This window comes from Pistacia vera, unplaced genomic scaffold (assembly GCF_008641045.1).
Source record: "Pistacia vera cultivar Batoury unplaced genomic scaffold, PisVer_v2 Contig1133, whole genome shotgun sequence".
In the NCBI taxonomy this organism is placed as follows: Eukaryota; Viridiplantae; Streptophyta; class Magnoliopsida; order Sapindales; family Anacardiaceae; genus Pistacia; species Pistacia vera.
Window position 1 is genome coordinate 608,232 of NW_022195175.1, and position 18,621 is coordinate 626,852.

An 18,621-nucleotide genomic window follows, 5' to 3' on the forward strand; every position below is an offset into this window, starting at 1 on the left:
AAATCTTAAGCGATACAAATGGATCGTTAAGCGATCATAGATCTGGGCAAATTCATTCTGCCTTGGCCAAGATCGCTTAAGCGATACATAAGATCGCTTAAGCGATCAAGAGTCTTTTACGAAAATCGCTTAAGAAATACAAATGGATAGCTTAAGCGATTTTCGTAAAAGACTCTGATCGATTTTCGATATGGGCATCTGCCGCGGCTAGATGCTTAAGCGACCCGGAGTAAAAGTAAAGAATCGCTAAGCGATACAGACGGATCGCTTAAGCGACCAGAGAAAGCAAAGAATCGCTTAAGCGATACAAACGGACTCTAACCGACTATGTAAATACAGAGGATCGCTTAAGTGATCCTATGTATTCGGATATTATTTATTGTATTTTAGAGATCGGTTAACGATAACTCTATGCTAAACATATAGGGTTTGCAAATGGTTCAGTGAACTATGACCTATTATATTTATATAAACATATAGTCTTTTACGTCAGTATGAAACTGTAAGGTGTAGACTGTTTACGTCTATGCTAAACATATAGGATTTACGATTCGTTCAGTGGATTATAATCGTTATTATATTTATATTAAACATATAGTTCTTTTACGTCAGTATGAAACAGTAAGGTGTAGAGTGTTTACGTCTATGCTAAACATAGGGTTTACGATTTGTTCAGTGGACTATGACTGTTATTATATTTATATTAAACATATAGTTCTTTTACGTCAGTATATGAAACATGTAAGGTGTAGACTGTTTTCGTCTATGCTAAAAATATAGGGTTTACGATTCGTTCAGTGGACTATGACGGTATTATATTTATATTAAACATATAGTTCTTTTATGTCAATATGAACATATAAGTGTAGAAGTTTATGTCTATGCTAAACATATGGGGTTTAGGATTCGTTCAGTGGACCATGACCGTTATTATATTTCAAAGGTAACCATGGATCTTAGTGAACATATGTTCTTCTCTTTGTTCAGAAATAAAGAGTGGTTTGGCTGAATATTGCTACAAATTACAAATCTATTCCCAAAATATTTCTTTGTTTAATTATTTAGGAAATATTGGTATTTTTTAATAAATTTTAGACCATTAACTGAATTAATTTCATTAATACCGCCTGAAAAAGTTTAAAAAGTAACAAAAACACCCGACCCACCCAACTTCCTAGATTCCGGCACCACCGACGGCTACAAACAATTGAAAGTGGCCGGTAATTCACAGATGTGACATTTTTTGGCCAGATCCACTGTAGATCTAGTCGGAAAATGCCTCATTGGCCGTCATCGACTTTCAAAGAAATGGCCGAGTTGACGGTCAACGACGGCCAAATCTTGGGAATCGTTGAACGAAAACGACGGCCCTATAATTTGGCCATTGCAGACGGCCAAATGTCGACTTTTGTCCGTCGACAGCAAGATCTGGCCTTTTTCGGCATCCATGGTTGATCTGGTCAGAAAAGGCCATATCAACGCCCTATCAGCCTGATCCGACCGCTATGCGTCATAACGCCCTTTCCCGGTAGGATTTCGGCGGTGGTGACGGAATCTGGGAAGTTGGGTAGGCCAGTTTGAAAAACCCTTTGTCGCTCAAGCGACCATGGGCATATATAATTTTCCAGCTTTTCTCCTGAATTTTGACAAACTAAAATTACCAACACGTATTAATTCCATACTTTCTCCTCAATTTGACAACCTAATTCCAAACTAAAATCACCAACAAATATTTAGGCCAGTAACAAGAAATATAAAGAATGATTTATTAAGGTGAACAATAAAATTTATAACATCAATAATGAAAACAATAACTATCAACGGTTGGCCTTCGCAACTCCGAATTTCATCCTTCTTCGAACTAATTTTCAGGATTTGCATGTGATTTCTTCTGGCAACTGCTTTTGTGGTCAGGTTGCTTGCAAATGAGCACTATTACTCTTCCAGGGAACCTCATAGGCTGATGGAATACGCTAACTCTTTTTCTCCCTTTACTATTCTTGAATGGCGGATGGATGATAATGTCAGCCAACTCTGGCGGCCACACCACGCTCTTCTGGAGGCACTGGATATATGTTTCTGAATAAGCTAGCATGTGTGATCTGCCTATAGAGAGGGGAGCAAAGTTCCATGTAAATTCTTGAACCAAAATCCGGCTTCCGTTGGTGTTTCAGTGCGCTAGTGCATGAGGACAAGGTAAACATTGAATGTCAAGCACTTTATAGCTGCAAGTTTTTCTAACAAGGTAAATAGGGCATTCGGACCATAGCCGCGCTCAGTGAACTCTTGAGCATTAGAGGATAGGCAAACAGTGCATTTGACAGTTCATAAGTTCTCACAATAATTTTTCAACTGATGGAACAAGGGTTGTAGTAAAATACTGACCGTACGACGCTTATGGAACCACCGTGACAATGTTCTTTGGATTGCATCAAAAAGTACAACTCATTGAAAACTCTCTTTCTATAACAACTTCGAATTTATGGACTCCGTTATTCATGGTCATGACATCAAACCTTCTTCTAGGAAAGTAAGCTTTACTTCATCGCTCGAAACCAACATCATGCTTAAGATACTTAGCAACTTTATCATCCTTGATTCGGATTTGCTAGAAGTGTTCCTCGAACTCATCACCCGATAAGCTTTTACTGCCATGTAGTATGTCTGAAGGGGCCAGCACACATAAACTTTTATTTTATGTTTCAACAGGTGCCTCATACAGAATCCAGATGTGCTTGACGGTAAATAGTGGCAATCCCCTCTTTATAGAGTTGGTCCTATCGATATTATGCACAACTCGTCACTGTCAGGCACTATCGTACGTAATTGCTGAAAAAACCAAGTCCACGACTCGTCATTCTCAGAGTCAAACACACACCTGCAACATGATATGTGTGATTCTCACTATCTTGTGCAGTGACCACCAACAATGTACCTCCATACTTTCCCGTCAGAAAGCAACATCAACAGCCAACACCTTTCTGATGTTATAAACCCCTTATAGCAGAACCGTAAATAACAAAAAAATATTTAAACATCATATTCCTGTCCCACTTCAAAGCCGTCTTGCTACCTTGGTTTGTCAACTTAAGCATATAATGGTACACTTCTAATAATGCGTTCCGTGCTCTGGCGTGCCTCTCACAAAATCTTGTGCATGTTGTCTCCCTTTCCGCATTTCTAGTAACCAACAACACATCCCAACTTTGTATGCACAAGTCTTGAATGTCTTTAGGAGAATAACCTTTCACTTCAACGAACCGACTTTTGACAAATTAGCCAATAACATCAGCGGAGCTTGTCGATGCTCACAGAAATATGTCCCAAATCACATTTGTGCTCACGGGTATATGTGCTAAGAATAAATTTTTTCGACTCCGCAACCTTCTACAATAAACCCGCCACTTGCACTTTTGGTCATGACATGCAACCGTCACAGCCAATGAATTTGACTTTTTGGTGATGAACTCAAAACTACCTCTTACGGCAACAAGTTTTAGCTTCCTCACCACTTCCTCTTTGTTGTAAATAAATACCCTATGCGTAACTCCGATCCATCCGTAAAAATATGAGCTAATTCACTACTACCTCCAATTGCCCCCTCTGAACCTGCATAAACGACCATGTGAATGCCCCAATTAAGGTACGTAGTATATTATATTGTATTTTGAATGTTTATTGCTTGTTTCATTTGAGTTGTATGTCATTATTTTCAGTGGTTGGCCCTTAGTTGGTTTGTTGAGTGTTTGCCCTGATTTTGGTTGAGTTTTAGTGAAGTTTGGAATTTCGGTCTTCGCCGCGGAGACGTTGGTTTTGTATTGCGGTGTCAGCTCTGTAAGTTTTCGCCGGGGCGACGGAAATGTCTTCGCTGTGGCGAGGGTTGGTTGAAAAGTTTATTGAGGTTTCTAGAGAATTCTTTCATAGGGGCAAAATGACCTTTCTACCCTTAGTTAGCAGGAAAAGTGGAGAGTAAAATGGAAGAATTTTATGGAGAATATGTAGAGTGGGGGTGTGATTGTAATGATTGAAAGGACAAAGATGGAATTTTGAAGAAAAAGCAAGGGCAATATGGGAATGAATGATAATTTTGAGCTAAAAAGGGTTGAAGCTTAGTGAACCCTTCATTCATTCTTCTTCCATGCCATACTCTTTCACCATTTCCTCTCAACTCTTCCTTCCATCTTTCAAGGATCTTGAGGGCTTTTAGTTGGATCTTGGTAGAACATTAATCTAAGGCACCTAAGGTAAGAATCCTTGCTTCGATGTGAAGTTTTGCATATATTTGTACAATGAAGTCTTATGGTTTATTGTTTAAAGGGTAGAGAAGAGACAAGCAACTAAAGGAAAGGAAAGTGCTAGTAAGATCTCCATTACAAGGTAAGTAAATCCCAATCCAAGTTGATATTTGAGAAATCCTTTGAATAGGATTTATTTATGCATGATATATGTTATGTTTTGAGAATTTGGGTTGAGATGAGTGATTGTGTTATGGTTGTTGAATACACTTCATTGATGAGAAGGTTAATATGTGATGAATATGTGATGAGAGGATGTAGTTTGAGATGAGTTGGAAATGAGTAAGTTCTTAGGAGTGTTCCTTATGACAAGAATTATAGTTAGTGAGGGGGTTCTCCCATTTGGATGGTTTAAGAGAGGGGTAGAATTAGATAAAGTAAAGTGTATGTATGCACAATAGTTGTTTGAGAAATGCCTAAGGAATCATGAGTAGTAAACCTTAAATTGCAACATTGATGTTGGCTTTCAGAGGCATTAGTGGAGAAGAACCATCCATATGTATTAATTGTGCATTGAGAAGTGGATTGAGAAAGAGTAGAGAACTTTGTGTATGAACTACTCTAAGAGTAGAGAGAATGAGAAAAATACGAAAAACGGGTTGGTGCTTTGTCATCTCCACCCGGTAGTTACTCAAACAGGTTGGTGCTTTGTGATCTCCACCCGATAGTTATGAAAAACGGGTTGGTGCTTTGTGATCTCCACCCGATAGTTATGAAAAACGGATTGATGCTTTGTGAACTCCACCCGGCCGTGCCTCCGGTAAGATGAGGCCGTGACATATAGCAGAAGTTAAGAAAGAGAGCTGTATGAAAGAGAAAATAAATGAGATGAGAAAATGTGTAAGGAAAGAATTAAGAGAAAGAGTTACGGGGACAGTCGAGTAGAGGATTTACTTATTGAGCATTGTTTTGTGCTCACCCTGTTGTTTTCTTTGTGGTTGCAGGATCTAGGTGAGAACGCAGTTGGATGGGCGTCGTTTTGTATAAATAATGTTTATATATAATAAAAGAAAATTTTGGGCCCATTTACTTTTGCTAATATAAATATATTCTACTTGATATATTTCTATGAGTATCCTAGTATAAAGCAGTCATTACAACCATAGTGTTCTCTTCCTCATAATCTACGTCTTCTGCATAATCTATATTTAAAGGAATCTCTATATCTGTGGGAACATCTACGGTGTCCTCCTCCTCAACATTTTCATTCTGCCCCCATCACCAACCTCTTCTATAGTGTCCTCCTCACCACCCAATTTACCGTTTACTCTTGATTTTTCAACTAACAAACTAATGGCCTCGTAGTTCAAATTAAAATCAGGCAAATCTCTGCCTACTTCCTCATTATCCCCTTCCTTTGAACCAACTTCCAACGGTTTTTCTACAAAAAAAACCCTTAAAATCGGCCTCGAACCATTATCAGCCACATCAATCATATATAACTTCACACTTTCATCCAAATTTAATATAGAAGGAGATACCTTATAATGTTAAGGAACTCTGCTTAAAACATACTTCACAACTATATTACTACGCGAGCAACTCAAATTACCTCTTCTAATTATTTCATCAATCAACTCATCAAAACTAACCTCTGTGCTCACAACAATTGGTATAACTTCTTTGCTCTTTCCAATCCACTTCCAGCTACTTTCTTCCTCCACCCACTCACCAAAATATTCAACACCCAAAACAACTTGTCCCATGTGTAATAATAGCCAACTACCTGTAATGCAAGAAAAAAATATTCTTAAATGTTGAACTAAGGGTTCAAATATTTTAAAAAGAATCTGCACAGTTACTTATATGGTCTAGTGTATCGCTTAAGCGACCTTATGCCACATACCTGATCGCTTAAGCGATCTATCTGCTGCATTACCAGACGTACCAGATCGCTTAAGCGATACACCAGATCACTTAAGTGATACACCAGATCGCTTAAGCAATCCATCATACCCATAACACATTTTCAGTCATCTTCACCTACAATCGATCCATCATACCCAGAACACATTCCAAGAACAAATTTTCAACATATTTCACTCATTTCAACTTCCATTACATCAAACATAGCCCAACAACCTAAACAACTAAATCAAAATCATAACCCAGATCTTTGTAAATCGAAATATGAAATCGAAAGGGAGATACACATACCTGGACGAAATGTCAAGAGGAGGAGAAGGATCTGTGTTGGAGAAGATGTTAATGGCAGAGGAATGCATTAACGTGGCGGAAGGAAGAAGAAGAAGGTGTTTGAGTTTATTGGCAAGAATTTCGACTCTTTGGGGACATATTATAATTTTTAAAAGATTACATAATTATTCATTAATCCTAATTAACCCCTAATCATATTTAATTAAGCTTAATAAAAAATAAGGCTATTTAGTTAACATTTACAAACTACATAGCCCTTTAATTAAATTTTAACTCCAAATGTCTTTTTAATAAACTGCCCCGTTTTTCTTTGCATTTTGTGTCTGTCATAAGGTTACGAGGTAAACTCAATGTTTGTCTTTTGTTTAAAATCTAAATAAATATGAATTTGTCTAAAATTTGAAAACTTTTTTAACTTTTGGTTTTGGGGAATGGGGATTATAGTTTGGAAAAGGAGAAAAATGCATAAGGATTAGGTTGGGGATGGTTTTTTTCAGTCGAATAAGAAATTACCACACTGTCCTTCGGCTGACGGAATTCACTAACAGAACCTTACGGGAAGTGGGTCTTTGTTATTTCCAAACTTTTTGGATACCAAATTGTCTTTATGGTAAACTATGCTCGGTGCACCCATACATATATATTGCATAGATGCCAAAAATCTGAACACCAATTGTTTGGTAAAAAATGACAATGGTCAATTGATGGTCTTCGATTAGCTAAGAAAAGATTCTTGTGGTGGGAGCCAACTGTGATTAGCTAACCCTACAATCCCTACTCCTTTTTCCTTTTCACTTTCCATTAAATCTTATATATATATATGTATGTGTGTGTGTGTGCGTGTGTGTGTGTGTGTGCGTGTGTGTGTGTGTGTGTGTGTGTGTGTGTGTGCGCGCGCTTGTAAATTATTGTAAATATATAACATATACTTCAATTCTTGTATGTTCCACCTTCTAATCCAGGGTCTCAATTAAGAGAACTTTGATAACTTCATTACGATAAATCCATATAAAGTTTTAGTGAATTATGAACTATCCAAATTCAATTTATTGTTTCCAGAGGCTAGACAAAAGTTTGTCAAAATTACTAATGACTTGTTTAGTTGATAAGATTTCTTGTTATTAAGAACTGAAATCATATATCTCCTTCAAATTAGCAAACAGAAAAACAAACAAAAAGTACTTTCAAATTAAAGATATTCCTTTATTGAAAACCAAGAAAAGGTTCGTTTGATTCATTATTCTAATACTTTTTTTAATAATATTTTGAAAAAAGTTAAATTGGGTGGGTATTACGATGTAGGATTTAGAAATTAACAAAAATACCTCTTATGTTTGTTTATTTACTAAATACCCATATAATTAAATATTAAAAGTTAACAAAAACACCCCCAACCCACCCATTAAATACGGACAGCAGGCCACCACTGCCAGAGGGTGGTCGGAGTCACCGTATCGGCGCATGACCGGCTAGATCTTGTCAGTCGTGCGCCGATATGGCCTTTTTCAACCACATCCACGGTGGATCTGGCCGGAAAAGGCCAAATCTATTACTAGATCTGGCCATTGACAATTAGATTTGGCCGCATTTGGTCGTCTACGATGGCCAAAGATACAATCATCGTTAATGGTCAACGACGACCATATATTGGCCGTCGTTGACAACTGGCTACGGCTAAAGATCTGACCGTTGACGGCCATATCTTTGGTCATAGATCTAGCCTTTTTTGGCTAGATCCACCGTGGATCTGGCCAGAAAAGGCTAGATCGGCGCATTACCGTCTAGATTTAGCCGGTAGTACGCCATTATACCATATTCTGGCCAGCCTCCGGCAGTGGTGGTCGGAATCTGGTAAATGTGGGTTGCTGGGGTGTTTTTGCAATTTCTAAAAAAAATATTTGAGAATGTTTAGTTAAATTAACAAATTTAGGGGGGTTTAAAAGAAATTGAATAATATAGAATAATATTTTGAGAATAAATCAATTTTACTGTTTAACTTTATTGGAAAAACCTATAATAATATTCGAAAGAGTGTAACAAACGGAGCCTAAGTACTTATCAATAAACGAATAAAATAACAGAAAAGAAAATATTTTAATTTTTTTTCGATATATCTAATCATTCTAATTCCAATCGATGTTGTGAGCATGCATCTAATTCTTTCGTACGTAAATTATTTATAGAAGACGAGGGTTTCAAAATAGTGCAGTCCATCCAACTTCGGTGAAAACATGAACTTCCCACGACTCGTCTCTGATGATGTGTGATCCTCTTGCTTCTTATTCAAGTTAAGGCTATTACTTAAATAATCTTGTGATTGCACCTGCGTATTGTTACTCTCTTTGGTTGCACAAATCAAAGAGGCTCGCTCTCGCTTTAGGCTCAAGCAACCAGCACTGTTGATGCGTGATTTTGACACCAACGAAACGCACGTGTGAAATGTTGAGTTGGCTCAAAAGACACACGTGAATGGAAAGGAAAATGACACTAAATGCAGTGAGAAAGGAGTTTTAAAGTGGTTCGGATACTAAGGAAGCAAATCCTACGTTCACTGATGTTTTTATTAATGATAATGGTCAGGTCGCTTTAGATGACTGACTTTACACTGATGATACAAGGTATCAAAGACCGTCTTTTCTAGAGAGAGAGAGAGAGAGAGAGTTTTTGTCAAGAGGAAAATGTGCGAATCCCCTTAATGAGAGAGGAGCTCCCATTTTATAGTGGGATGCCTTGAGATAATGATCACTGAATCTGTAAGTTGGTGGGATGATCCGTGCAAATCTTTCTTTTAGAGTAATTCACATGATTTGCTGCAAGGATTGGACACGCGGGATCATCACAACTCCTAGCTGGCCTGACGTGCATCCATTATTCTGACGGAAGCAAGTTGTGGGTGTTACCATGATCACACGACGCAGCTGCGCCAGAATGCCAGTAAGCTCTTCCCGAGGTTTGACCTTTCGCACTTAACTGGGCGCCACGTCGGCCCTATTTTCCCAGGCATAACAAGCACAGAACACATCAAATAATGAATTCATCCTTTGTATTTCTAGTTGGTGTTTGTGTGTTTTGATTTGTGAGTTGTGAGTGAGAATTAGAGAACAAAAGATGAGAAGAAAAATAAATAGTGTCCCTTATTTATACTAATCTATACAACCCGAAAACAAAAGGAACATATTATCCTAATAGGAAAAGTAGTTTAAATTAAAAAGAATTTCCAAGTAGTTTCTTTGTTGGAAGGATTAGGAGTAGCCTAACATGTGCTGTGTGATTTTTTTGGGTTTAGTAGTATAAATAAAAAAAAATTGAGTTTAATATAACAAACTCAAAAGTAAATTTACATTATACAATGATATTAAATATTCTATTTATGCAGAAAAATTATATCATTTATTAAAAACAGCCTTCTCAGTGTGCCTCAATTTTGTGATTGACAATAGTAACTTAATAAATCTTGATTAAAAATATTTTTAAGAAATTTCAGTATAAATTCTTGAAATATAAAAATAGCAAGGTTCCGTGCTCAGGAAGCAGCTTGCAGCGTGTGTCCACATCAGATATAGTGGGCCCCAGAAAATAACCAACGCTGTCAGTTTCTCTATTGTCACCCACCTACGACGATTAACCCCAACTTTCTACTACTCAACACAGTACACGTGTCTTCATATCAACTCAAAAGTACGAAAATTTCCAGAAAATGCTGGTGAATTTATCAGTTCAAAGCATTTTTTGCGTTTCTCTCTCCTCGGGCATGTCTCTCAGTGCCATGGCGGGTAGAGTATATAGTAGACATGATTAGCTCGTTGTAGAGAACAAAAATCACACAGCGCATATTAGGCTCTTCGACATCTCTCTGATTATACTCTGTTTTTTCGTTCATTCTTTCAAACGCTCTGTTTTTTCATTCTTTCTTTCAAACGCCATTAACTCTTCACATTTCTCTCTAGTTTCAAAGAACCGACATCAAAATGTTCTTCTCTCATCAACTTCTAGCTCGCAAAGCTTCTATGGGACAGATATGGTGATTTTATTTCTATTTTATGAAATTAATTAGTTTATTGATATTTTATCTCTCTCTCTCTCTCTCTCTCTCTCTCTCTCTCTCTTTTTGTTTTTTTTTTATTTAATGAACATGATTTCAATTTCAATGAAGGATGGCTGCAACTATGAGAGCGAAAATGAATCGAAAGAAGCTGGAGAAGCTTAACATCATCCAAATCTGGTTATAGTTATTTAATTTGCTATTTCTTTATTTGTATATCTGTTCTTACTCTGTTTGGCATTTACGAGCTCAGTTAATTTCATTAAATCTTTTTTTCTTTTTTATGTGTGTGTATGTTGCAGTGAAGAGATTTTGAATCCACCAGTTCCTTTGGCTTTGAGACTCTCTGGAATTCTCATGGGTAATTAACATATTATTAACTCTGTTTTTAATTTTTCACTTCATATTTCCATCGACCGTTTAAATTAGCCAATCACATATACGTATTTATTTTATTTTTTCAGGTGGAGTTGTGATTGTGTACGAAAGAAAAGTGAAACTCCTTTATGGTAATTTCTTTTAAATATTCAGCTTACTGTTTAGAATCTGTGAATAAGAACTTTTTGAATATGTAATGCCTTTTTTTTTACTTTTTTGGTTTGTTTGTTTTTACAGATGATGTTAATCGACTCCTGGTAAATTTCGTGAAATTTTTTATATATTCGTTCAATTTGTTCATCACTTATCAGTAGCAATGTTTAGTGTTTGAACTATGTGTACTTCGGTGATTAATGGTTTTAGGTAGAAATGAATGAAGCATGGAAGGTAAAAGCAGCTGCAGATCCAACGGTACTCCCCAAAGGAAAATCACAAGCCAAGTAACCACTAACCATTTCTCTTCTTGACTATCAGCTCAATTTGGTTTTAGCATTAAAAAAAATAAATAAATAAATAAAATAAACAAAACGAAACGGCGTAGTTTCAGAATTTTTACAACCAGATGGTTATCATCATCATCATATTATTGTTTTAAGTTATTTCAACTGAGTTGATCTTGGGTAAGCAGCTAGCCCTGAAAGTTGTTACAAATATTTCGTGGTTTCAGCTTGTGAATTTAACCAACTAAAGTTTAGAATACAATTCAGTGTAGTGAAACTGATGCGGAAGGGATGTTCTATAGGCAACAAAACATGACCCATTTCATTGGAGCTAACTTACAATTGCAAATTGAAACAGCACACGTAAGGATTAGAAGAGTATTGTTTTGAGTTAAATGTGTATATGGTGGATGAAAAGGTTAAAGCATCCTTTGAAAAAATTAATGACTCACAAGGTTAAATAATATCTGTGTGTTTTACTTTAACATTTAGGTGGAGTTGGTACCATCGGAATTAGATATTCTAACGTAGCCTTTTGGAAGTATTGGTGAATATATAGACATTCTTGTTTGCTTTATACAGTTAAAAGAGAGACATTTCTTTGTTCCAAATTAGAATTTAAAATCTTATTGAACTATATGTATTTAGTTAATTTCACCAAGTAGATATCATAAGTTGTTTATTACGACTGTTCTCATCAAAATCTTGAAAAATAAATAATTCTGGCTTAAAGCTATTCGTTAGGTTCTGTGAATAATTGCCGAACAAATGGGTAATATTTTCAGTAGCAAATACTCTCTGCACATTCTTTGTTGATGGATGCTTCTTGTTTCCAGAGTTAAAAAATATTTTGTTTGTATTTGAAACGGCAGATAAGAGACCTAATGAACATTACTGGTTATTTACTCTTATGGCAAAACCATTTAATTTGTTATAGAAATGTCGTTGTTGCTATTGATTGTTGATTTTCATGTTTTTAGGAAAAAAACTATTACATTGCCTGAGAATCGAGAGACAGATTTTGAGGATATTGAGCCTTCCCTTAATTTCTCAAACGCTGAGATGGAGTTCCAACAAACAACATTCTGTGCAATGGTAAGTTACTAAGTTGTAATAGCACATTTATAAACACTTTAAAAACTGTTGCAGAAACTTTTTGTGTGATTGAGATGTGTTTGATCAATGAACCCGATTACCCATTGATGCAATAGTCAGACCAAAAAACAAAAAAGTTATGTGTGTATTCAAGGCTCGAGTGCAAAATCCTAGTCATTAAAGATCAGGGTTATAAAATGTGGTCTCTCACCCTGTCAAGTTTTGCTCAAGATGTAGGATAGACGAACACTAGAATTCAAAATGAATTCTTATAATTCCTCTGCTTTTGGGGTAACAGAAATAGCTTACATGTCAAATGTAGACTTCTTCCAATCTAAGCTTCACCAAAAATGTCCTTACCTCAGTTTTTTAGACTAAATTTTCTTTAAACGGTGCAATTATTAGTATCCTTTCAATAATTTTGCTTGTTTATAAATTTAGGAGATGCCTTTGAGAACTTGTTAGTTCTTTGAGAAGGTCCCTTCAAAATTCTTGTTGGCTTTGTTTGAGTTTTTATGATATCCGGAAGAGATAAAAAGAAATTTTTCATCCTCAGCATTTTCATCTTTTCAATTTCAAGAGTCCCCAGTTAGGTAGAAGCCCATGTATGAGACACTAAACTATGCGGATAAACAAACCAAAATAGAATGAATTTTTGGACATTAGTGTTCAAAAGCTTTCGTGGAATAATTGCCAAAAAATATTATACCACTTAAATTTCTTGCATTTTGTGTCAGCGGCTGGATGACTTGGATGAAACTTATGTTCACAACGATATAGGAGAGGAGGATCCGTTGCAAAACTTCCATCAAGGTTATTTTTGTAAAACTTAACTTTTCCCTCCCTAATTATTAATTATCACCATGGGCATACATAACTGGACCAGAATCCAATTATTCCCTTCATGCTAACATTTTATCTTCTCTCTCAGTTGATGTTGATAATATCACCTTGTCTGACCGTTTTGATTCCCATCAGGCTAACAACAACATGTTCTATCGGTTTGAAAGGTAGATTTCCATCCATGATAGGTTAACATTGCTGATTGTTACGTTAACTCTCATTATATAGTTAAAGACCCATTGTTAGATAAATATTTTATGGGTAACAACATTAATTTGAGAACAAGCAAAGCAGTTGATGTTTCAAGAGTATCATGGAGCCTCAAGTGATCTCTTTTCATCCTCTATTTGGGATTTCCTTGAAATTATATTATTCACTTTTTTATAGATATCTATAATTATGCTTTTCCGGGTGGTGTGATAGATTTGACATTGAAGAGGACATGGAGCAAATGCCATCAACTTTTATACCTTCCCCACCCCCTCAAGATGAGCCTCAAAGAGGTCAGCAGCCTGGTAACCACTTCACTCAACTTGTTGCTTGCCCTGAAACTTAGAATCCCGAATGAGAATTTACATAAAATATTCAATTTCGGAATCATGCGATTTTTCTCCCTGGTTCATCTTGTTAGGGACTCCCATCAAAGGTGCACTAAGCCTCTCTATATCATTTTAGTCTACTAGTATCGCTGCATTTAACATCTGGTAAACTAGTAATAAGATATTTATTAAACTGCCCATCATCATGCTTTCACTAACAATGACCAACTCATATTATGTTGTGGTTATTCTTTTTTTGTTTTTTGTTTTTTTTTTAATGCTTTTCCTTTTTGCTGCTGTATTTTTAACAACTGTAAAAAAAACATTAATTTGAACATGGTGGCCAAAGCCTTAAATATGAGATATAAAACATACGAGGTTGTGTATGCTAACAAAGAAATAGCATAGAAAAATCAAGATGGATGCTATGCTCAGCTCCAAACCTTCCAACAGTTGATGAAACCCATGACCAGCATCCGGAACACCATGTCAATCAACAAGATGAAAGCAAAGAATGGAGACAGGTAATAATTCAATTACGTGGAACATCATCCTTGTGTAAACATTATGACAAAAACATGACAAGCTTGACCAACCTTGATGATTTGGATAAAGCATGGTCAACAGAGGCAAGGACCATTAAGAAAGAAAACAAGAATTCCAGCGGCCTGTATAATGGATTACGAGCAAACAATTATTCCTGGTGACATTTACCAATCCTGGCTTCAAGATACTTCAGATATTGGCGGAAGAAAGAGAAAAAAGAGGAAGGTTTGTGTTTGTTTTCCAATATTCATTTCAGAGTTTATCCTATTTATAGTTTATCTAAAAGCTAACTTCTTTCCCGCTAAGTAAGGTGACTCTGCCTAGGTTAATGATGCACCGACTTGTTTTTCAATTGCTAAACTTCCCAGTATCTTGGACAATATTTCTTTTTCCTGAACCCTGGACATCTATAGAATGTTGCATGAAGCGTTTTTTCTTCTAATGATGAGAGAAGAATTTTTTAACTTTTCCCTAATGCAAGATGAGTTTTATGCATTTTGTTGCAGTTAAGACCCGATATCTTGTCTAAAGTGAAGATAGCTAACCTCATAGAGTTGCCACCTACAGTATTAACAGATGATTTATTTATTAAAGGAAATCAAGCAATCCCCTATCCGGCTCCTCTTCTTGAGCATTGGAAGAAAATTACTCCGCCGCGTCATGATTTTCCATCTAGTAAGAGTTCACTTATGAATTGCCCTTGAGATATTTCTTGTTGGGAGATAACCTAGGGACAGAGATCACATTATCCTTTGATTGCAGAGAAGAGCTCACCACCCCAACCCCCAAATCCATCATCATCGTTATCGCCACCGCAACTCCCAATACCATCATCATCATCAGCACCAGCACAAGAGAGAGTACAACCTCAAATACCAGCAGGATTTGTAGGACTCCAGTCTTTTAATTTGCTTCTGTTAAAAACATTTAAGCCTATGTCTAATTTAGGTTTTGAATGTGAAGCCCTTTGAAGATATTCATAGTGAAGTTGGCTCCAAGTCACTAGGTGGTTCCATAGAAAGAAGACGGGGAAACCAACCAACAGAAGGCATCATAGAAGAAATGACAGCTAATTTTCGCAACCAGGTTTTTAGGGCCAATGAGACCAATGTGATGGTGACACCTGAAAATTCTGGTTAGTTCATCTTTCTTTTATAATCTTTGCACCTCACTTCCCTGGTAAAAATCTTGAAGTTATCGGATGAGTATTATGATGCATTTTAGTAAGTTTTTTCTTGTCTTAAAATTACAGTAGCGTATTTGTCTGAAAGCTCAGGATCTGGACACAGCAACCAAGAACTCAATCCGGACAGGTTAGTAAAACATCCCACTGTAATCAATTAGAAAGATTATTGAAATAAGTTTTGACGCACATTTAAATTTCATAGAAAATACATTGAGCCATATCATCTGACATGGCGTAAGACTCTAGTGCTTCTAAATGATTTATTGGATTGGATGTTCTGATTGTCAACAGGTCCAACCAAAAAAGGCATTTTTCTTCATCTGGACAAAGTGGCAATGGGCTTGAACCTATCCAAGAAGAAAAACCATTTGAGTATCCTGAACCAGATTTCAATTTATCGAGGCTAGCTGAAAATGGTTCTACACCAGACCCAGGTAAATAACTCTTGAATTATTCTTTTGTGTTTTATCAGGAGGAAGTTGGAATAATCGTTCTTTATCCAAAAAGAGGACTTGATTACTCTGTTTATTTTTCTACAGAATTTTTTGTGGAAACTGGACCAACACAAACTCAGCTTCCTGTCATCAATCCTGCTCTTGACAAGATTACTGATGCTATTCGAATGTATGATTAATCTCAAACCTGCTGGATTCCTATTAGTTCTGCAAATGTAACTTCCAATTGGATTATCAATTAATATATCCTCCTTGGACTTAAAACACCTACAGGAATATCAAAACACATTTTGACGCACCTGGAGCCTCTAAAGAAGAATCGTTGAACGCACTAGCTGCTGGACTGAACCGAAAAGGAGCAGCTATGCTCTTTTATCAGACATGTGGTATGTATAAATACATGTTACCCACCCTCTTCTTTGTAGAACCGTTCTTAATTAACCCTCAACTTAAAACAAGTCAACAAATAAATAACTGAGATGAGTATGCTAATCTCTGTACAGTCCTTGCCACTCGTGATTACCTAAAAGTTGAGCAAAAGGAGCCTTATGGTGACATTTCCATCTCCAAGGGAGCAAAGATGTAAAGGAAGTAAGTGTCAATATCTCAAATTCATTTCTGTTCTACATTACCTCTGCTTAGGATTTATTACAAAAACTTGAATTCAAAAAGAACCTTATTTAGATCACAGAATTAGCTCCTAATTAAATATAATATATATATTAAGTTAGACTCGGAAAAAATTCTAATTAATTGTTTGATCTGAATTATATATTTCTCTTTCTTATACTTAAAACATGATTAAACTGATTTTTATTTATAATAGTAATTTTACTAACACAAGGTAATTTGGATTAGTTAAGATGCAGACAAACTAGTCTATCACAAAAAAAAAAAAAAAAAAAAAAAAAAATCAACCAGAAAAATGGATTTCCAAGTAGTTTCTTCGTTTTTTAAATTTTGATTTGGATTAGGAATTGCGTTGCAAAAAGAAAGTGAGAATGCCTGGGAGGGATGGGTTTACTTATCTTTTCTCAGTTGGTTAGTACGTTTTCTATTGTAAATAGAAACTGTTTTCCTATTTATGATATTGTTTTCCTCATAGTATTAGGTCTGTGAGATTAATATAAATAAAGGTACTACAAGCACATAATTTAGTTTATTTGATGCGTTCTGTGTTGGGTGGCTGCAGAGCCAGAAATAAGAGGTCAAAACCTCTTTCGTTTCTACAACAAAGAAGATGCAGTCACAGGAGTTGAGTACTCGTAAATTTAATCGAAAGCAAGAGGACCCTCAGTCGTAAATTTATACATTATCAAAGGCGAACGGTAGGAAGCAGGAAAAAGAAATAGAATTAGGATTATTGAGTAATCTGTTTAGAATTTTTTTGTCTCTTCTGCTCTTTGATTGATTGATTTTATTTGAAGTCAAAGTGAATTGCCCAAACAGTAAAAAGAATCTAAGCTTTAGCCCAGCCCAAGAAGATCCAAACTCCTCATAATTCTTGTTTTAATGACCAAAATCATATTTGCTTGACATGTTAATATATCACTGTATTTGTCATCTTTCCCATGATTAATCAACGGTGGATGTTTGAATAAAAATATAGAACAAACTTTCTGCTTGTTATTTAATTTTTTCTTAATACTATGATAACATTAACATTATTATGATATTGCTGAGACTTTAGGGACAGAGGTAGCAACTCTCTATTAAAATTTATGAAGTCCAGTCTAAATAAATGTCTAATATTCATTGGAATTTGGAGATAATAACAACTAAATTCAGTGTCTGTCTGACTTGCATCAATAGCAGCCGCAAATGCAAACTCAACGGTCAAATTTTGTATGCCTTCGGTCAAAGGATTCTACCCATTCTCAATACAAGTATACAACTATACCAGTTTGCTTCTATGATTTTTATTAGCTGTATTTATTTATAAGAGTTCGGTTAACGACTTTTTCTCAACCAAATAATCGTTTAAATGGCAGTGCCCATATATTTTTAAAATATTATTTTATTATTTAAATTTATATCTTGATGACAAACAAAGAGCAAACTCTATCCCAACTATTAGGACTTTTGAAAAGGGAAGACCAATGATTTTTTTAGTAGTGGAATGTTGGATTTTGATAATTGAAATTGATCAGAATTTGAATTGGGAGGGATAGCTGTATAAACTCTAATCGCTCAATTGTCGATGATTGATAAAGTTGACGAGAGTAGTATTTGAAGGGTTTTTGTGAGTGGTGATCAGAGAAGAGGATGGTGATGGTGTGGTGTCATAATGACGTTGAAATCAAAAATAGAATATAAATTTAGATAATTAAGTAGCATTTAAAAAGTCTATAGATAAAAAAGTATCATTAAGTTATTTTTTATTTCCTTTATTAATTATTATTTCATGCAATAATGCTTCTACTTATGTCATCAATGAAGTCAGAATTTGCATTTATAATGAGGCTTCTGTATCATAACATGTTCCCCACCACCACCTCCAATAAAACGAATCGATCATCCATACACCTTATAAGTTTATTCACCCAAGTGGAGTAATTTTAAGCAAACTGTAACTATTACGGGGAAGGTGTCATTGTATTGTACCTTTTATATAATTAGAGTCTGAAAGGTTAATATTTCCAACC

At 35.7% G+C, this 18,621-nt stretch overlaps 1 protein-coding gene across 1 annotated transcript; it reads left to right on the forward strand.

Annotated features, from left to right (window-relative positions):
• The first annotated feature begins 10,292 nt into the window (after positions 1-10,292).
• LOC116143743 (sister chromatid cohesion 1 protein 1) lies at positions 10,293-17,507 on the forward strand. Its single transcript, XM_031429193.1, has 21 exons — positions 10,293-10,473; positions 10,606-10,674; positions 10,797-10,855; positions 10,959-11,003; positions 11,110-11,129; positions 11,236-11,312; positions 12,293-12,407; positions 13,145-13,220; positions 13,339-13,417; positions 14,187-14,313; positions 14,405-14,560; positions 14,660-14,702; positions 14,822-15,010; positions 15,098-15,222; positions 15,299-15,470; positions 15,588-15,648; positions 15,813-15,955; positions 16,061-16,145; positions 16,250-16,362; positions 16,480-16,564; positions 17,169-17,507. Exons 1-20 carry the CDS (start codon positions 10,421-10,423, stop codon positions 16,560-16,562), a joined length of 1,890 nt encoding a protein of 629 aa, XP_031285053.1. The 5' UTR covers positions 10,293-10,420; the 3' UTR covers positions 16,563-16,564; positions 17,169-17,507.
• Positions 17,508-18,621: the final 1,114 nt, after the last annotated feature.

Bases quoted from the DNA above. Each gene is read 5' to 3' on its own strand.
- LOC116143743 (XM_031429193.1), top strand. From the start codon at position 10,421: ATGTTCTTCTCTCATCAACTTCTAGCTCGCAAAGCTTCTATGGGACAG. The intron at 12,408-13,144 runs GTAAGTTACTAA...ATTTTGTGTCAG, and splicing joins AAACAACATTCTGTGCAATG to CGGCTGGATGACTTGGATGA. The intron at 13,221-13,338 runs GTTATTTTTGTA...CTTCTCTCTCAG, and splicing joins GTTGCAAAACTTCCATCAAG to TTGATGTTGATAATATCACC.